At 51.1% G+C, this 18,595-nt stretch overlaps 1 protein-coding gene and 1 non-coding gene across 3 annotated transcripts in view; both read left to right on the top strand.

Moving 5' to 3' along the window:
• The first annotated feature begins 2,325 nt into the window (after nucleotides 1–2,325).
• The window catches only part of TSPAN15 (tetraspanin 15), a 55,086-nt gene continuing 38,816 nt past the window's right edge, over nucleotides 2,326–18,595 (top strand). The window contains 1 exon segment of one of the 2 annotated variants that reach the window (NM_001266979.1): nucleotides 2,326–2,545. In NM_001266979.1, the coding sequence (NP_001253908.1) occupies nucleotides 2,450–2,545 (96 nt within the window). In that variant the 5' untranslated portion in view covers nucleotides 2,326–2,449. 2 annotated transcript variants of the gene reach the window in all.
• MIR7200 (microRNA mir-7200) lies at nucleotides 9,821–9,887 on the top strand. Its single transcript, NR_128389.1, has one exon. It is a non-coding gene; the product is annotated as a microRNA mir-7200 (primary transcript).

The raw sequence follows: 18,595 nt of genomic DNA, 5'->3' as shown, positions 1-18,595 counted from the left end.
TTAAACCAGGATCTGTCTTTGTTGTCCAGGCTTGAGTGCTATAGCACAATCATAGCTCACTGCAGCCTTGATCTTTCGGGCTCCAGAAGCGATACCCCCACCTCAGTCTCCCAAGTACTACAGGCACGAGTCACCATGCTTGGCTAATTTTTTTTGATTTTCAGTGGAGACGAGGTTTGCTACGTTGCTCAGACTGGTCTGAAACTCCTGCACTCAAGCAAACCTCCCACCTTGGCCTCCCAAAATGCTGGGATTACAGGCATGAGCCACTGTGCCTGGCCCTGGTTCTATTTCTCTACCCCACACAAACATCTTCCCAAGGTTTGCTCGTTTTGTACCAGGAAACTGGTTTCCTTTTACCCTTCCAGGCATGGCACTGCCTCCCTCCCACCCCCCAACCTTGCTTTCTTCCTCCTAGGGCAGAGCCCTGGGGGCTAGAGCCAGCCTGGACTCAAGTCTCTGAGACTGTCCTTCTCTGTTGAGTTTGTGTATGCAGGAGCCCTGGGAACCCAGGACTGGGGACTTGTATAAGAGTGTCATTCCTGAAATCACCACCAGGGACCCCACCCAGCACTGCTTGAGCTTATGACCTCTGTGCCATGGATTTAATTACTGAAGGCCACAGCAGGGATTGTCTGGCTCCCAAGTCCCAGGCTGAGCTAGGCTTGGGGAGACAGGAAAGCAACAGTGAGTAAAACTGGGACCATCTAGCATGAGAGACAGGCTCACAGCCACCTCTGGTCCCAGGCTGAGAAAAGGCCAGGTGGGAGGAGGCTGGGTTAGTGGTTGGCTATGTGCAAGAGAGGGAGCTGCCTCCCTCATCTGTAGTTTCTGTTTGTTTGTTTTTTGTTCTTTTGAGACATAGTCTCCCTTTGTCGCCCAGGCCGGAGTGCAGTGGCGGGATGTCGGTTCACTGTAACCTCTGCCTCCTGGGTTCAAGCGATTCTCCTGCTTCAGCCTCCTGAGTAACTGGGACTACAAGCGCGTGCCACTCTACCCGGAGTGCAGTGGCTTGATCTCCGCTCACTGCAAGCTCCGCCCCCTGGGTTCACGCCATTCTCCCGCCTCAGCCTCCCGAGTAGCTGGGATTACAGGCGCCCGCCACTACGCCCGGCTAATTTTTTGTATTTTTAGTAGAGACGGGGTTTCACCGTGTTAACCAGGATGGTCTCGATCTCCTGACCTCATCATCCGCCCGCCTTGGCCTTCCAAAGTGCTGGGATTACAGGCGTGAGCCACAGCGCCCGGCCTCTGCCCGGCTAATTTTTTGTATTTCTTAGTAGTGACGGGGTTTCACCATTTAGCCAGGCTAGTATCGAACTCCTGACCTCAAGTGATCTGCACGCCTTGGCCTCCCAAAGTGTTGGTATTACAGGCCTGAGCCACCGTGCCCGGCCTTGTTTTTGTTTTTGTTTTGGAGAGAGGGTCTCACTGTCTCCCAGGCTGGAGTGCAGTGGCACAATCACGGCTCACTGCAGCCTTGACTTCCCCGACTCAAGCCATCCTCCTGCCTCAGTCTCCCAAGTAGCTGGGACAACAGGCGCACCACCGTGCCTGGCTTTTTATTTATTTTTTAATTATAGAGTCGGGGCTTGGCCATGTTGCCCAGGCTGGTCTTGAACTCCTGGGGCTCAAGCCATTCTCCCGCCTCAGCCTCCTTAAATGCTGGGATTACAGGCGTGAGCCACCGCGCCAGGCCTTCAACCTAATTTGAAGATGGCGTTTCCCGAGAGGAACCCTTCCCAAGGCTCGGTTATCACCTGGCAAAAGAAAGGGACTTCCGAGGTCGTTTGGTGAAGGCCTTCAGCAGATCTGTTTCACGAGCAAACCCCAGACTCCAGCTCCATGGGGGCCTATTGGCCCCACCCTGGTCTACCACACATCCCAAGATGCCGTACTCCGCCTCCCTGAGGCCGAGCAACTCCACTTCCTTATTCCACTCACGTTTGGCACACTCATTTGCACTTTCAACACCTGGGCGATTAATTCCTGCCCTTTTCCCATAGTTTTCCCTCTTGACAACAGAGGAAAGTTCGCATTTCTAAGTACCCCGATTAGGCACGCTCGCTGTCTCCCTAGAGCACCTCTGGGTCACACTCTCCCACGCCCCCCTGCATTAGCACAGGCGTTGCCAGAGTTGCACTCGAGCTATTTGCAAGACCGTCTCCCGGTCCCATCCCTTCTTGGTCCCCTCTAGGGCCCAGGGCAGCAGCTCCGCCCCTGGCCCGCCCCCTCCCAGAGGCTGGGCCGCCGCGGCCTCCCATTGGCCGCCAGGGCTGGCAGGCTTCCCGGCTGGGGCTGTGATTGCCGCGCGCCAGTGTCAGTCCCGGAGAGAACGCCGGTGGCGGGGCTAGTAGCCTGGCAGCCGCAGGTGGGGCCTCGAGCTCTGGCTGAGAGACCAAGCCGGAGAGCCCCGGAGCCCCCGTAACCCGCGCGGGGAGCGCCCAGAATGCCGCGCGGGGACTCAGAGCAGGTGCGCTACTGCGCGCGCTTCTCTTACCTCTGGCTCAAGTTTTCACTTACCATCTACTCCACCGTGTTTTGGGTGAGTGACCCCAGTAGGGCCCCGGGATGGGGGGTGTGGACCACACTCCGACCGCCGCCTCACTAACCCGGGGTTGGGTCCAGACTTAACCGCTCCCGGGAGTGCGCAGGGGAGCGCGCGCGAACTCCTTGTCTTTCTACCCGGGAACCGGAAAATTCTGGCGGCCAGAGCTCAGCCTGAATTTTCAGCCGCCCTCTCGGGAGTGTTAGAGCTGGTTGCCTACCGGCCGAGTGCCACCTGGCTCACCTGTGTGCACCCGGTGGGCGGTTTGCCCGCTGTGCGTCCGCTGGCCGACTGGCTAGGACGAGGTGACCGCGCTGGCCGCACCCACCACGCCTACCCGGTAGGACTGACTTTGCCTCTGCATCGGCCTGTGGAGCTTAAGTAGTTAGGCTTTGCAGTCGGGGTTGGGAGACCTGGATTCCGGGTCTGGTCCCTGCTAATTACTTGCAGATGCCCCTGAGCAAGAAAGACGCTTCCCCGCTGCGTCTTGGTTTCCTCTTTGGTGGATGCGCGTGCCTCCTGCGTGGCGAGGAGGATTCCATCAGACGACGTCTCCTGCACTCCTAGGTGCTCAGTTTCCGCTGTCGCTGGGCTTCACCTCCTCCTCTGCCTTGTTAGGGGACAGGATGGTAGCGGTTAGACATGAACCAAGCTTTGAATTCCGTCGCTCCCAGTGGTCTTTTATTTTACATTTTAATTTTTATTTAAAACATTGCTAATCTCTGTATTGTTCGAATTTTAGTTTGTGCATTTCTGAAATGAGCACTTGCTGAGTGATCTTGGGGAGGTTACTTAATCCTTCTCGGCCATGGTTTCCTCATCTGTAAATGGACACAGTAATTATTTTCAACATGTAGGATGCTCGCGGAGATTAAATGAAATAGGCCGGGTACGGTGCCTAGCTAAGAGCTCAAGAAGTGTGAGACATGATTACTATCATGCGCAGGGAATCTGGACACCTGTGGTGTAAGCTGCCCCAAAATACTGGGTTTCTGTAAGGGTGTCTCAGATTAGGCTGGGCCCTGGTCTAGAGATGAAGATATCTTCCTACAGGCCAGCTCTGCCCCGTCACTCCGGGATCACTCCCTGCCTCCAGTACGCCAGGAGAGCAAACTTGGCCAGGGACCCCAGGGTGGTTACTGACACCCCTTTCCCACCAAACACACACACTCTCCCCTGTTGTCCTCCTTAACCCCTTGCTGGGTCTCTTCTGCTAGCAGGAGCTGCAGGATTTGCCATCAGGACTGGTTTTGCCTGTGACCCCTTTGTGGGTGGGGCCTTGCCTAGTAATCGGAGATCCAGATTCAGCTCTGTTACTGACTTATGGATATCTTAGGCAAGTCACTTCCCTGTTTTGGGCCTCAGAACTGTTCGTTGACTTTTCCATCTATAAAACTAGTCTGAGACCAGTTTCCAATCCAATTCTCTGACTCCAGGTAGTGTGGAAGAGAGATGAGCAGTATGTTTGGGGTGGGAGGGTGGAGCAAGGACCTGTTAGTGGAAGCTCCAGGGAGACAGAAGGTCATATGTGGGATGGGAGTGCGGGTGATTTGAGCTAGAAATCAGCGGTTGCATCAGAATCTACAGATTCTTGTGCCCTGGCATAGGTATTTATTTAAATTTACTTAAGCTTAATTCTAGTAAATTACTTACCAGAATTAAGGTAATTCTAGTGTGCAGTCAGTATTGAAAACTGCTGCCCTAGGTGGTCTCATAGGTCCTTTACGTCCCTAGGATTTCTGTGCCTGCCCCTTGTCTGGCCTGTGAGCCCTTCTCTCTGTAGATCAGAATTGAAAGAGGAGAGCCCAAGATTGATGGATAGGGAGGTAGGAAGATGGGAGTTGTATTTCGGGCTTCACCCTTTCCCCAGATGTATAATTACTAACCAGTCTCTCTACCTCCTCACACTTCCATTTTCTCATCTGTAAAATGAATAAGTGAATCTCTGCCCTGCACCTCACTGAATTATTTTAGGATTAGCAATATGGGGAAAGAGTGACATATGAGCAAAACAAGTGCAGTACAAACATACATCATGCAGTTAAATAAAACCGAACTCTATTTTTTTTTTTTTTTTTGAGATGGAGTCTTGCTCTGTTGCCCAGGCTGGAGTGCAGTGCAGTCTTGCCTCACTGCAAGCTCCGCCTCTTCCCGGGTTGACGCCCTTCTCCTGCCTCAGCTTCCCGAGTAACTGGGACCACAGGCGCTCGCCACCACGTCCGGCTGATTTTTTTTGTATTTTTTAGTTGAGACGGGCTTTCACCGTGTTAGCCAGGATGGTCTCGATCTCCTGACCTCGTGATCCGCCCGCCTCGGCCTCCCAAAGTGCTGGGATTACAGGTGTGAACCACCGCGCCCGGCCCCCGAACTCTAATTTTTAAGGCTTTGCTCTGTCACTGTCCTTTGCAGCTCCCAGAGAAGCCCACTCAATGACCCTTGCCTTGCTTCTCTTGGGCAGGGCGGTTCTCAGAACTTGGACTCCCTCCTCTGCCGACTGAGGTTGCCTTACTAATCCTTAACTCCCATCTGGAGAAGTATTTCTGTTTAAAATCTCCACACCCATGCCAAGAACTCAGCCACCTGCCAGCTCTGCCAGGGCAGCTCCAGGTGCCAGAGTTTGACTGCAGGGCAGGGCCCAGTGTGAGTTAAGTAATTTGTCCTGGACCAGGTTTACTGTTATTTGGAAACCATTTACAGGAAAGCCCATTATCTCTGGGTCCATCTCTGGGGTTGAGGGAAGGGTTACTTGCTTTATAAGTACAAAGTGCTAACAATTTGCATCTGTTTTTAGGTCTAGAGGGTTCATAAGTTTTATGACAGGCTTGTACCTTCTGTAAGACTTTTTGCTTACTTTAAAAATTACTACTGGGGCTGGGCCCAGTGGCTCACACTTGTAATCTCAGCATTTTGGGAGACTGAGGTGGGAGGATCACCTGAGGTCTGGAGTTTGAGACCAGCCTGGCCAACATGGTGAAACCCCATCTCTACTAAAAATACAAAAATTAGCCAGACGTGGTGGCGTGTGCCTGTAATCCCAGTTACTCAGGAGGCTGAAGCATGAGAATTGCTTGAACCCAGGAGGCGGAGGTTGCAGTGAGCTGACATCGTGCCATGGCACTGCAGTTGGGAGACAGAGCAAGACTCGGTCTAAAAATAAAAAAAATTACTATTGGCCAGGTGTTGTGGCTGATGCCTGTAATCCTAGCACTTTGGAAGGCCAAGATGGGCAGATTGCTTGAGCCTGGGAGTTCGAGACCAGCCTGGGTAACATGGTGAAACCCTGTCTCTACTAAAAATAAAAAAATTAGCTGGGCGTGGTGGCATGCACCTGTAATCACAGCTACTTGGGAGGCTGAGGTGGGAGGATCACCTGAGCTCAGGAGATGGAGGTTGAAATGACTTGAGATTGTGCCACTGCATTCCAGCCTGCATGAGACTCTTGCAAAAAAATAAAAAATAAAAAATAAATTACTATTGATGGAAATGCATGGTTTCCATCATGATGGCTTGGTACAAAATTTAGAAGTAGAAAAGGGTAAAACTGGGTGAGGTGTAATCCCAGCACTTTGGGAGGCCGAGGCAGGTGGATCATGAGGTTGAGAGATCAAGAACATCCTGGCCAACATGGCGGAACCCCATCTTTACTAAAAATACAAAAATTAGCTGGTGTGATGGCGCGTGCCTGTAGTTTCAGTTACAGCTAGAGGCTGAGGCGGAGGATCACTTGAACCCGGAAGGTGGAGGTTACAGTGAGCCTAGATAGCGCCATTGCTCTCCAGCCTGGCAACAGAGTGAGACTCCGTCTCAAAAAAAAAAAAAAAAAAAAAAGAGAAAAGGGTAATGGTTAGTGAAGAGCCTCCCCTCCTACTCCTCTCTCCTGGCCTGCCCAGTCCAGAGGGGGCCTTTGTTATCAGTTTCCTGTCACTCTTTTCTGAGCTATCCTAGTCAAAGGATGTCCTAGGCCAAACATATGTATATTTAAAATAAGGTAGCACACTATGCACAAAACTATGTACCACTAGAGTGGAATCTATGCCACATTTATTTAATAGTCCCCAGCTGGGGAACTCTTAGGTTGTTTCCAATGTTCATTCGTTCTTTCTCCTTCTTTCCTTCCTTCCTTCCTTCCTTCCTTCCTTCCTTCCTTCCTTCCTTCCTTCCTTCCTTCTTTCTTTTTCTCTCTTTTTTTTTTTTTTTTTTAACTGAGAACAGTGACACAGTGAGTATCTCTGAATGTGTCATTTTGCATGGGTGTATATGTCTGCGGAGTAATTTCTAGGCGTGGGGTTGTTGAGTTAAGGGGTATGTGAATATATGTTATACATGCAGACACACGCCTGTCATCAGTGTATATAGTTTGATAAGTTTTCACAAAGTGAACACACCTGTACAGTGAGCCCCCAGGTCAACCAGCAGAATGGACAGCGGAAGCCAGATACCCCTCAAGCCCTCTTCTAGGCACTATCTTTTACCTTTGGGGGTGGTCACCACTGGATTATCTAGCAGTATAGAATAGCTTTGCCTGTTTTTGTATGTGTATTTAACATTTTGATGTTATTAAATTGTCCTATATAGAGGTGATACCAATTGTAATATTATTTACTTAATATGCTTATTTAAATTTACTTTTTTTTTTTTTTTTTTTTTGAGACAGAACCTCACTCTTTCACCTAGACTGGAGTACAGTGGTGTGATCTTGGCTCACTGCAGCCTCTGCCTTCCGGGCTCAAGCGATTCTGCTGCTTCAGCTACTCCCAACCTCCAGGTGCGAGTAGCTGGGACTACAGGCACCTACTAACACGCTGGGCTAATTTTTGTATTTTTGATAGAGACGGGGTCCCACCATGTTGACCAGACTGTCTCAAACTTCTGGCCTCAAATGATCCACCAGCCTGGGCCTCCCAAAATGTTGGGATTACAGGCGTGAGCCACTGCGTCCAGCCTAAACTTACTTTTTAAACTTAAATTTCTTTTTCTTTTTTCCCTTTTTTAAATTATATATTTTTTTATTTTCTAGGCACATAGATTCAAGTTGCCCTGAATATACACGCCTTTAAATTTATTTTTAAAAGAAGGTTTTATGTTAGTATTATGAATGAGAAACCAAGACCCCTCATCATAAATAGCAGGTAAAGTTTTAAAGTAAATATAGTACGGGGAAAACAAAACAATGATACTAAATCCTAGCTAGATGTCGTGGGTGCTGAAGGCTGTGACCCTGATGCCCACCCTCTCTGTTCAAAAGGTAGGTTGGCAAGTCCTTGATGCAATCGGAGGGGTTGAAAGGGCATTGAATGAGGAAAGCTCAGTCTGTAAGTCCCTATGAATATGCCCCTAAACCACTTATGGTTATCTGTCCCACACTCAGGGCCCTCTTGTTTTCAGCAGGGAACTTTGGGGCTGCAAAAGAGTGTGTTTGAGGCTCACTTGGCAGAGCTGGCATATACCCCAGGTCTCCGCATCCTCAGGCCAGTGCTCCTTCGCCCTTCCAGTAAGTCATGGAGATGTCTGCGGGAGAAATGAGCTCACACAGAGGCACTTAGAGCCTCCTCTTCCCACCATACAGGGTGAATCATTCTGACACATGCACCCTCAGCGTGTTGGGGACACACCTCTAATTTTAGCACTGCCCACAGGGTATCTTAGAGATCCGCTTACAGGACTGCTTTCCTTGCTGGACTGTGGGCTCCCGGAGGTCAGGATTGTCGCTCATCCATATCCTCCTCTGAATGCTGGCCCTGGGGCCTGCACACACAGTAGGTGCTCAGGAGAGGCTTGTTGCATGATGGTGATTGAGTCCCACTTGTACCTACAAGGCGGGATCCAACGTGGGGCAGAGGCCTGGCTGGGGGTGTAACCCGCAGTGGTCAGGTCTGCTGAGGCCTTGACTTTGCAAAGTGGGCAGGGCTGATCATGGTGCTATGGGCTCCCCTCAGAGCACCAAGCCTATTTCCTTGATAACAGGATAGGACTTTCAAGTGGGTAGAGGTGTCATGGCTGGGGAGTGTTGACTAATCAGGAAGAAAAGGACTTGGTGGGAGTTGGGGGCAAGTAGGGAGGAGCTGAAGGTGGATAGGTCATGGAGGCAGTGAACGCCAGAGGCAATAGAAACTCTTTCTGGGCCTTCTCCAAGGATGAACCTACTTATCAGAGCTTGGCCTGTGATTTCTTACATTTCTTATAGTTTAATGGTTAAGAGTGTGGATTCTGTACCCTGTTGCCTGGGTTCAAATCCCAGCTCTGAGACTTAAAGTTTAAGTGGCCTAGGCATAACTTCCATGCACCTCTCTAAATGGATATTATGTACCTACCTGAGAGTTGCTGAGAAGATTAAATGGATTAATACATCTGAAGAGCTTAGAGCGGTGCCTGGCACATGACGAACACGCCATCAACTACTCACGGATTAGCCGTTCTTTTCCTGCCTTCCTCTCTGGCCTTGCTGCTCAAGAGCCATAGACTAAGAATGAGAAGGGCTGTTAAAGACACCTCTAGTGCAGCCTTTTAAATTTACCGAGGAGAAATCAGAGGCCTGAAGAGAAGTGAGTTGCTTGAAAGCCCACGGCAAGTTAGTGACAGGCCAAGACCAGACCCAGGTTGCCTGACTCCAGTTTCTTCCTCGGGCCCTCATGACCTTTCCAGGCACCGTGTATGTTCCTCCCTGTTGTCAGGGTGACGGTGGAAGATAACCTTTCTGAAAAAGGCCACATCCCTGGCCTCCCAGTGAAGCGCTAGGTGAAGCCAGGCCAAAAAGAAAGCACTTCTCTGGAGACAGTTTCCAGAAGATTTTTTTTTTTTTTTTTTTTTTTTTTTTTGAGACAGAGTCTCGCTCTGTCGCCCAGGCTGGAGTGCAGCAGGACGAGATTTTTACTTTTGAGAAGAGCTTTCTTGTTTTTGTGAAAATAATACATGTGCATAGCTTAAAAAATTAAGCCATTCAGGAAAGTACAATGAAAACAACAAAAGTCCCCTCTGATTCTACCACTGGGATTCAACCACTGTTATGTGTCGGTAAACATCCATCTGGACATCTTGTAAATATATGTAGACATTTTATTTCTTTAATCATTTTTCTTGTTGTGTTTGATTTGTCGGGCAAAGTTCATTTTCTGGCTGTAGATAAGCAATCCAAATACTGAAACTCAAATAGTGAAGATGAAAGTGGAGCAGCCTTCATATTGGAGAAGTGGCCAGCCATGCCTAATGGGCCGTCAGAGATGATCTCACAGCGTCAGACTGGGCTCAGGCCTCGGGCACAGAGAGGTCCTCCCCTCCCCCAGTCTGGCCACAGAGCCTTTAATATCCAGAGAATCAGGCCTGCAGCCCTGCCTGGGGTGTGGAGAACCTTCCAACACCTTCATTTTATAGATGAGCAAACTAAGGCCCTGAGAAATGTCCTTCGCTCTTAGCCTTGACTTTGTACATGGTCTCCTTCCCCACTTTAATAGGGGAATTGCTTTGTGTCATAGGACTGGACCTTGCTGCCTTTGGGTTGGTTCCTGGAGAAGCAGGAATAACCACCTGCCCTCCTGCCCGGAGCCCTTTCTTCCCAGGTGATTCACAATGCCACCGTGGGGTGGGGCTCGCGGTCAACCTGATAAGGGACTGATAATGACATTTCTGTACCAACTGGCTCCCCACAGGGGAAAGATGTTTTCTGGGTAAGTCTGGTCAGAAAACTTTGCGGGGGTAAAAAACAAAACAGACAGACAAACAAAAAAACAAGCTTTCCCAGAGAGAACTTTTAGATGCGAATGGGTTTGACTCGACTTCTTGTTGGAAGGCAGGAGCATTCGGTCTTAACCAGCCGTGCTCTCTGGTTGATTTGTTTGTTCATTAAGTCAACAAATAGTTATTTGATGCCTACTGAGTGCCAGGCGCTGTGATACTGTGATAGGTGTGGGAAACAACTATGAACAAGGCAGGCTTAGTCCAGGCCCTGGAAGACAGACAGAGCAGTAAATAAATATCACTTGGGATAGGTGCTAAGGAGAAAATTAGGAAGCAAGTGGGGAGGGATGGGCGTTTCTACTTTCAATGATGTGGTCAGGGAAAGCCTTTATAAGGAGCTGACATTTCAGCTGAAGCTCAAATAGAGAATAAAGACTTGTCCAGAGAATAAAGACTCTGGACAGCCATACAGACTTGTCCAGAGCATCCCAGGCAGAGAGAGCCTTGAGTGCAGAGTCCCTGAGGCAGGTCGCAAGCATGGCTGCCACAGATGAGGAAGCCCAGGAAGGGCCATGCTGTGGGTGGAGAGGGTAGCAGGGGCCTGGTTGTGTGAAGAGTTTGGGGTTCGAGTGACTGAGAAGCAGGGTTTCATTGTCAGGCCCTGTGGTCTTGCCATCCAGAGACCTAGATCAGGTGTTGGCTATTCTGTGTGACATTGGGTAAAGGACCAGCTCTCTGAGCCTCCAAGATGCCTCCTCTGTGGGTACCCCAGAGGGCGATGGGGAGGATCGTGTGAGATGAGAGGTACAAAAGCACAGGGTCTACTCTAGGGACCCCCGCCCACGGAGGGAGGGAGACTCTAGGGCCCTCCGCCCATGGAGGGAGGGAGAGTCACCTGGGAGTCTTGCATTGCCCAGGGGTAGCTGGGGAGATGATGAGATGAGATGAGATGAGATGAGATGAGATGAGATGAGATGAGGTGATGAGATGAGAACTTCTGGAATCCGTCTTGTCAGAGGAGGCTCCTTTGCCCCTAGGGGTACTCAGCCTGCCTAGAACAGATGGCTGTGGAAGCAGCTCCTCCAGTCAGATGGTGTGACCCCTTGGGCATGCATGTGGTCTTTTCTAGAGGCTGGGCCCCTCCCACCTCTTAGTTTCTTGGCTACCATGGCACACTGTCAGAGGCACTGGGCCACAACAGGCACGCAGGGCCAGGCAGGCTGTCTGAGAAGTGTCCTGCAAGGCTCTGAGAGGTCCTAGCCCTCAGTCAGCATGAGTTGTTTAGCTCCAAGTTAGGCCCCTGAGCCGGTGGAGGTGAGGAAGAGACACCATAGACTTACGGTGTCACCTTCCCCAGCTAGAGGGTCGGCCTGTGAAGGGATGGCAGCCATCTCTGCCTCTGGTGGTATGCCGTGGTAACCCAGGAACTAAGGGGTGGGAAGGGCCCAGTCCCTGGAAAAGACCACATGCATGCCCAAAGGGTCAGACCAACTGGCTGGAGGAGCTGGTTCCATCAAGGGCCAGTCTGAGCTGGGCTGCGTGACTGTGGTGGCCTGACTGCCACATTTTGCTTCATCTCTTTGGATTCTCAGAGTGACCCTCGAGCTGGGCAGGACAGGGAGTCTTGTCGTGTTTTACAGAGGAGTCCTTGGGAGGACTCTGAGGGCTTCACTGGGCAGGGAGGCCTCGCAGAGAGGAGTGGAGATGAGTCTTGGGAGAGGGAGGGCGGGCTACAGAAAGTTTCTTGGGCCTGAGTGTTGAGGTCAGAAATGCCCTCTGGGAAGACCAGGTCTGGAGGCCAAGCAGCGCTGAGGAGGATGAGCACTTCTTGGTTGGCGGGTGAGGAGAATGTCCATGTGACTAGTCATGGAACACTCTCTGCGCCTTGGTTTTCTTGTCTGCTGGGAGGGGATAGCTGTTGTGCTGCCCACAGGGGTGAGGCTTGGATGAGGCAGTGCCCACAGAGCTCTGAGTGGGCATCTGGCTGGGTAACCGTTCATGCAGATGCTGGGAGGAGACGCCATCTGCCGCGTGTCTCGCCACACTTTGCATCATCTCTCTGCATTCTCAGAATGACCCCGTGTGCCTTGTCCCATTTTACAGAGGAGGAGACTGAGGCCTGAGCATGGAAGTAACTTGTGTGAGAACCATCATTTGCATCTGTTCCTGAGACAAGAACCGTTTCACTGTGGGAAAGGTGCCTGTTGGGTTTTAATTTTTTCCAAAAGGGACTTTCTCGCCAAGACATTTTGCATCTGAGCCTGCAGGGAAGCAAATGTTTCCCTGGAGGGTGGAAGGAAAACAGCCTTGGCCCAGACGGGCTTGTTTTTCCCTCCTCAGAGCCCTCCTACTGCCTGGGAGAGCAGGAACCCCCGACTCCTGGGGCTGCTGGAAGTCCCTCTCAGGATGTTGCCTGTGACCTTATATGAGTGACACAGCACCCCCTACCCACCCAGGCTGTTTCCCATCTCCTACCAGAGGGTTGGCCATGCCAGCCTCTCCAGCTGTGCTGGGTGTAGTGTGGGGAGACTGTGGGTGCTTGGGGTCAGGGTGTTCATTTCTGGGCACTCACCGTGTGCCAGGTGCTGGGTGCAGACATGGGCACACTGTGGCTGGTGGTGGGCTGAGGCCAGCCTCTGGCCCGCCCTGTGGCAGATTGGGACCATCTCCTAGGTGCAGTAGGGTGGGGTGTCGGCTGCTGAGACTGCACAGGATTCTGAGACTAGGTCACTTCCCAGAGTCAAAAGACAGTACCTTCTTGGCCAGTGGACCTCGACTTCATGGCTCAAGGCCTCCTACCCTGGGAGGATTTCACAAGGACATGTGTCTACTCCCGACCCGCCCCCATCACCAGAGCTTCTGATTCAGTGGGTCTGGGCTAGGCCCAGGCACCTGTAATTAAAAAAAAAAAAATTATAATTATAATGACAGGGTCTTGCTCTGTCACCCAGAGCAAGTGGTGCAGTCATGATTCACAGCAGCCTTGACCTTCTGGGCTCAAGTGATCCCCCCACCTCAGCCTCCTGAGTAGCTACAACCACAGGCACGTGCCACCATACCTGGCTAATTTTAAAGTTTTGTGTTTTTTTTTTTTGTAGAAACAGGGTCTCACCATGTTGCCCAGACTAGTCTTGAACTCCTGGTCTCAAGTGATCCACCTGCTTCCACCTCCCATAGTGCTGGGATTACGGGCATGAGCCAACGCACCCAGCTTTATCCGTAATATTTTTATTTATTTTTATTTTTTAATTTTATTTTATTTTTGAGACGGAGTCTCACTCTGTCGTCCAGGCTGGAGTGCAATGGCGCGATCTCGTCTCACTGCAAACTCCGCCTCCCAGGTTTACACCATTCTCCTCCCTCAGCCTCCCGAGTAGCTTGGGACTACAGTCACCCGCCACCACAACCAGCTAATTTTTTGTATTTTTAGTATAAACGGGGTTTCACTGTGTTAGCCAGGATGATCTTGATCTTCTGACCTCGTGATCCGCCTGCCTTGGCCTCCCAAAGTGCTGGAATTACAGGCATGAGCCACCGCGCCTGGCCCTACCTATAATTTTTAAACTTCCCTGGGTGATTCTAATCTGCAGCTGGAGGCGAAACCACAGCTCCGGGTGGTATCTCTAAGGGAATTCTGATGGTACTGGCGATTTCCAGGACATCTTTCTCTGTAGGTGAATCCTGAGTGATTTGAGACCTTCTTCTGACCTCTCTTACAATCTGGACAGGTTCTCTGAGCTGGGGAAAGTTAGCAAACACAGTTGGGAGAGGCCCAGAAAGAAAGAGAACACTCTAGCCAGGGGTTTGGGAGAAGAGTAGGGGAAGTCAATAGGGCCCCATGTAGGTGAGGAAGGGTTGGTGGAGGTATGTGGAGACCACCGGCCTGGGAATGTGGGAGACTATGAGAGCTGGCTTCTCCTGCAGGGAACCAGGATGTATGTTGTGGGAGGGAGAGGAGTCTGTGAGTTGTAGAATTTTGCTTTCCTTTTGGTTATCTTCAAAACATTCTTTTATGTGCTCTAAAGACAAGGTTTCTGTGCGGTTACCTTTGTAACCGAATAAGTTTCTATAGAATCAGGCTTGAGTTTTATGAGTCAGGGATTCAGAAACTTGTGGGGTGGCCGGTGATAATTCTTCCTCCTTAAATGATATCTCGAGTTTGAGAAGTCTCGATGCAGGATTATCGTGTTGGAAAGCTGGCTGTGATCTCCAGGTCAGTGACCCCAGTTCTGGCCCCCATAGGAGAGGTGTGGCAGGCGGTGATCTATCCCCACTTCACAGATGGTGAAAGAGGGCCAAACAGGGGAGAGGACGTTGCTTGGGGTCATGGTGGTAAGCTAGGGGCCAGTTAGCAGAAGGATGAGGCCTTGATTTCTCACTCTGACGGGTGAGCTTTGTTGTGGGTTGAGTCGTGGCCTCATTAAAAAGGTATGTTCTTGGCTGGGTGCAGTGGCTCACACCTGTAATCCCAGCACTTTGGGAGGCTGAGGCGGGTGGATCACTTGAGGTCAGGAGTTAGAGCCCAGCCTGGCCAACATGGTGAAGCCCCGTCTCTATTAAAAATGCAAAAATTAGCCGGGCATAGTGACACATGCCTGTAATCCCTGTTACTTGGGAGGATGAGGCAGTATAATTGCTTGAACCTGGGAGGTGGAGGTTGCAGTGAGCCGAGATGGTGATACTGCACTCCAGCTGGGCATCAGAGCAAGACTCCGTCTCAAAAAAAAAAAAAAAAAGTATGAAGGTATGTATGTTTAGGTTCTAAAACCTGTGAATGTAACCTTATTTGGAAAAAAGGTTTTTGCAGATATAATTCAGTTCAAAATCTTGAAATGAAATCATCTTAGGTGACCTGAGTGTGCCCTAAATCCAGTGTCAAGTGTCTTTATAAAAGAAAGGCAGAGGGAGATTTGAGATGGACAGAAGAGGAGGCCATGGGCACACAGAGGGAACTGAGTACATGGCCTTCTGTGAGCAGACGGAGGCAGACAAGCCGAGCAACTCTGGGAGCCACTAAAAGCTGGCGGAGGCAAGAGGGCTTCTCCCCTAGAGCCTCTGGAGGGAGTATGGCTCAGTAGACACCTTGGCCTCTGGCCTCCAGAACGGTGAGAGATTAAACTTCTGTTTTAAGCCACCCCATTTGTGGTCATTTGTTCAGGCAGCCATAGGAAAATGCAAGCCCTTCTGCCTCAGCAGGTGGCCTTACTAGGGAGGGGCCCAACTGAGCAGGGCCCTGAGAACCACCTTCCTTCTGTGGGTTGTGCTCAAAACCAAGGGGGAAGGAGCAGGGCGAGAACAGGGGGGCTGGGGGAGGAGTGAGACTGTGGGTAGTGAGGTTTCTGGCCCCTCCTCAGGCCAGGGGGCCATGCCCTACAGCTGGTTTCTTAGGGCTTCCCCTTTGCAAGGAAAACCTGATGGAAAGAGGTTAAAACTGAGGAAGGTAGATGCGAGCTAGCTCTCGGGAAGGACTTGCCAGTTGTGAAAACAGTTAAATCAAAACTGCTTGCCAAGCTGAGCTGTAAAACATGGGATTCCCTGACAGCTTCAGAACAGGAGCGTCACCCATTGTGTGGGGCAGTTAGGATGTGGCCTGGACTTCCAGTGGGTTGAACTTTGAGGGGCCATAGAGGGCATCTAGTGCTACCCCTTCCTTTCAGAGATAAGGAAACCAAGCCCCAGGCTACCCAGCATGTGCCCCTGGTTCTAAAACTCTGCCAATGGGACAATCTCTAGTGTGCAGGGGGGACAATGGACACTACTCAGTGGTTTCAAACCAGGAGCTTCCTGTCCAGCCAGGGTGTGGGGACAGAGTGCTGACTTGTGACTTCTCACAGAGAAGAGAAGAATGTTCCCTGCCGGGTCAGAACCCAGGCTGAGGGAACCCTGTTCATGTCTCTGGCTTGGTTCTGACTCAGCCTCTGACCTGGGAGGGACCGGGTCACAGGAACAGATGAGCCAGCCCTGTCCCTGTCCCCTTGAGAAGCTGGTGCTCACTGAGTCCTAGCAGCATGCTCCGACAGCTGCAGACGTTCTGTGATCTGGGTGGAGCAAGCAGGCCTGGCCAGAGGCTCCCAGGAGGCTGTGGCAGAGACACTTAGCTTCAGGGTGTTGGGCTCTGGGCTTCCCCTGGGGGTGGCAGTGGCCACTTGGCTTTCCAACCACTAGGCGGGTAGACTCATGTTGAGAGCAGAGACAAGATGAGGGCAGGAGTTGTTCAGGTACCCACAGACCCTGAGATGGAGTGGGGCCTTCTTCTGGCCTGTTTGTTTCTACGGTATCTTCCTTCTCCACTGTGGTCTCCTGGTGCTGGCCTCACATGGAATGAAACTTGACTTTTTTTCAGCCAGGAATTCCCCCACACTCTGTCTAGCTGGGTTGTGCCTTCTGCATCCTCCTAGGTTGTCCTATATTGTCTTTAAAACTAACAGTTAACGAGCTCTTCCTGTGTGCCAGGCTCTGGGCTGAGCTGTTTTCTAGCCATTCTCTCATTTCATCCTCCAGCAGCCTAAGAGACAGCGCTGCTCTTGCCTCATTTGCACTTGGGAAGGAGATGCTCAGAGAGTTAGGTAACTCACTCGTGAGAGCTGGAGGTGGGGTGTGAAGCCTCTCTCTCTCGGCAGACTTACCGCTTCCTTCCTGGCCTAGATGTTTGTTCTTCTTTCTTGGGAGAACTTTTCTTAGAGAGATGGACTTTTTGGGGATGTGTTGTTTGTCCATTGGTTTGGTCATTTAGTCACTCATCAAACATGTTCTAAGCATGAGGGTGTCTCTGATCCTCCCCGAGGCTCTGCGCTTCCAGAAGGCCATCCCGGCTAGATTTGTAACTTTATGTAGAAGTTACAAGACATTGCTAACACAGGGACCGGTATCTCTGCTGGAGTAGCACCAGCTCCCCAGGGCAGGGGCCACAGGCTCTCCTAGGGAGGTGGGCTGGTTGCCACCTTGGGATGGAGGGAGCAAGCTGACCCGAAGTGGCACCGGACGCCAGGGCCCAGGTCCCATTGCCTCTCTGGAGCCGCAGGAAGGCAGAAGTGAGTCCAGCATCACTGTCCTTCAGAAATGCATCCTTAAATTTTTCTTTTTTTGGAGAGGATATGCCAGGGCGTGAGAAGTCTTGTTCCTGATGAGGGAGGGCGGCCTGTGGCGGACAGAGCACTGGCCTGGGAGATGGGAGACCTGGGTCGCAGCTGCTGAGTGAGGGCTAATTTGCGGTGTGACCTGGTGGGAGTGCCAGCCTCTCTCTCAGCCTCAGATTCCCATCTGCAAAATCATGGGGTTGGGCCAGATCAGCGTCCCCCCGCTGATTCCTGGTGGTGCACGAGATGATTGTAGGTGGGCTATGGGGGAACATTTAAACATTTTAATGTACCTCAAACTTGTGATTGTGTAGATCTTGATTAGTTTAGGTCAGGACCGTATTTACTTGAGTAAGAAAAGCCAGTGAGGTTTTATTAAAACATTGAGTTAATAATAATGCAAGTAGCTGGCCAACCTGACCACGTGGAGACGTGATAAGAGAATGGCTGGAGTTTGGGAGACACTGGGAGTTCTCAGTAGTTCCTTCCAGCTCTTTTCTGAGAACGTAGGCAGTGTGGCATCTCCTGGTCAGGTGCAGACACAACACAGTCTGTGTACTGCTGACTGTTAAGGAAGTGCCTTCTCATTATGGTCCGGCATCTTACGTTTACAAAGGAGTTTCGCCACCTCAGAGTCTCCTTCGCGTGACCATTATATTCCCATGTCACAGTGGAGAGGCAGTTGGCGCTCTGAGGGAGATGGTCTGTCCAGCATCACGCAGCTCGTAAGTGGTCCAGCGCCTCCAGCTGGCCTAGGCTCTTTGCTGGGTCGCATCAGCGCCAGCCCTCTGGGAGCCCGTTCCTGACATTTACCTCCTTTCCTGGCTGCCGCTTTCTGCACAGGGTTTCACAGTCATGTTGGCTTGTTGCATGCATCTTCTCTTGTCCTGATATTCTTAAAGCAGAGGAGAAAAGGATTTAAGATGACAAGTGACCCTCCCTCTTCCTTCCCCCAGGCCTCTTCCCCATGCAGTGAGGAGCATGTTCTAAAGCCCTTGGCACCCTGTTTCCTAATAGGTGCACTTGGATGTGTAATAGGCAGGTTCCCATTACAGCCTGTATTTAGCTCCAGGGTAGCAGTTAGTGAAACATCTGGTTTGGGCATTAATTCCAGGCCAGAACAGGCCACCAGACCCAGGCCTCTGGTGAGCTCACCCTTGCCTGTGGCCACTGAGACTTTCCTGATGGCATTGAATCTGGTCTGGAGTTTTAGGCAAAGGAAGACTCAAACCTGTAGTAAATAAACCTCTTCCTTTAGCCTGGTATGGTGGCATGTGCCTGCAGTCCCAGCTACTTGGGA

Source organism: Macaca mulatta, chromosome 9 (genome assembly GCF_049350105.2).
Source record: "Macaca mulatta isolate MMU2019108-1 chromosome 9, T2T-MMU8v2.0, whole genome shotgun sequence".
NCBI classification, from domain to species: Eukaryota; Metazoa; Chordata; class Mammalia; order Primates; family Cercopithecidae; genus Macaca; species Macaca mulatta.
Note: the sequence above shows the minus strand (reverse complement) of the source record. Positions and strands in the feature narration are given on the sequence as shown.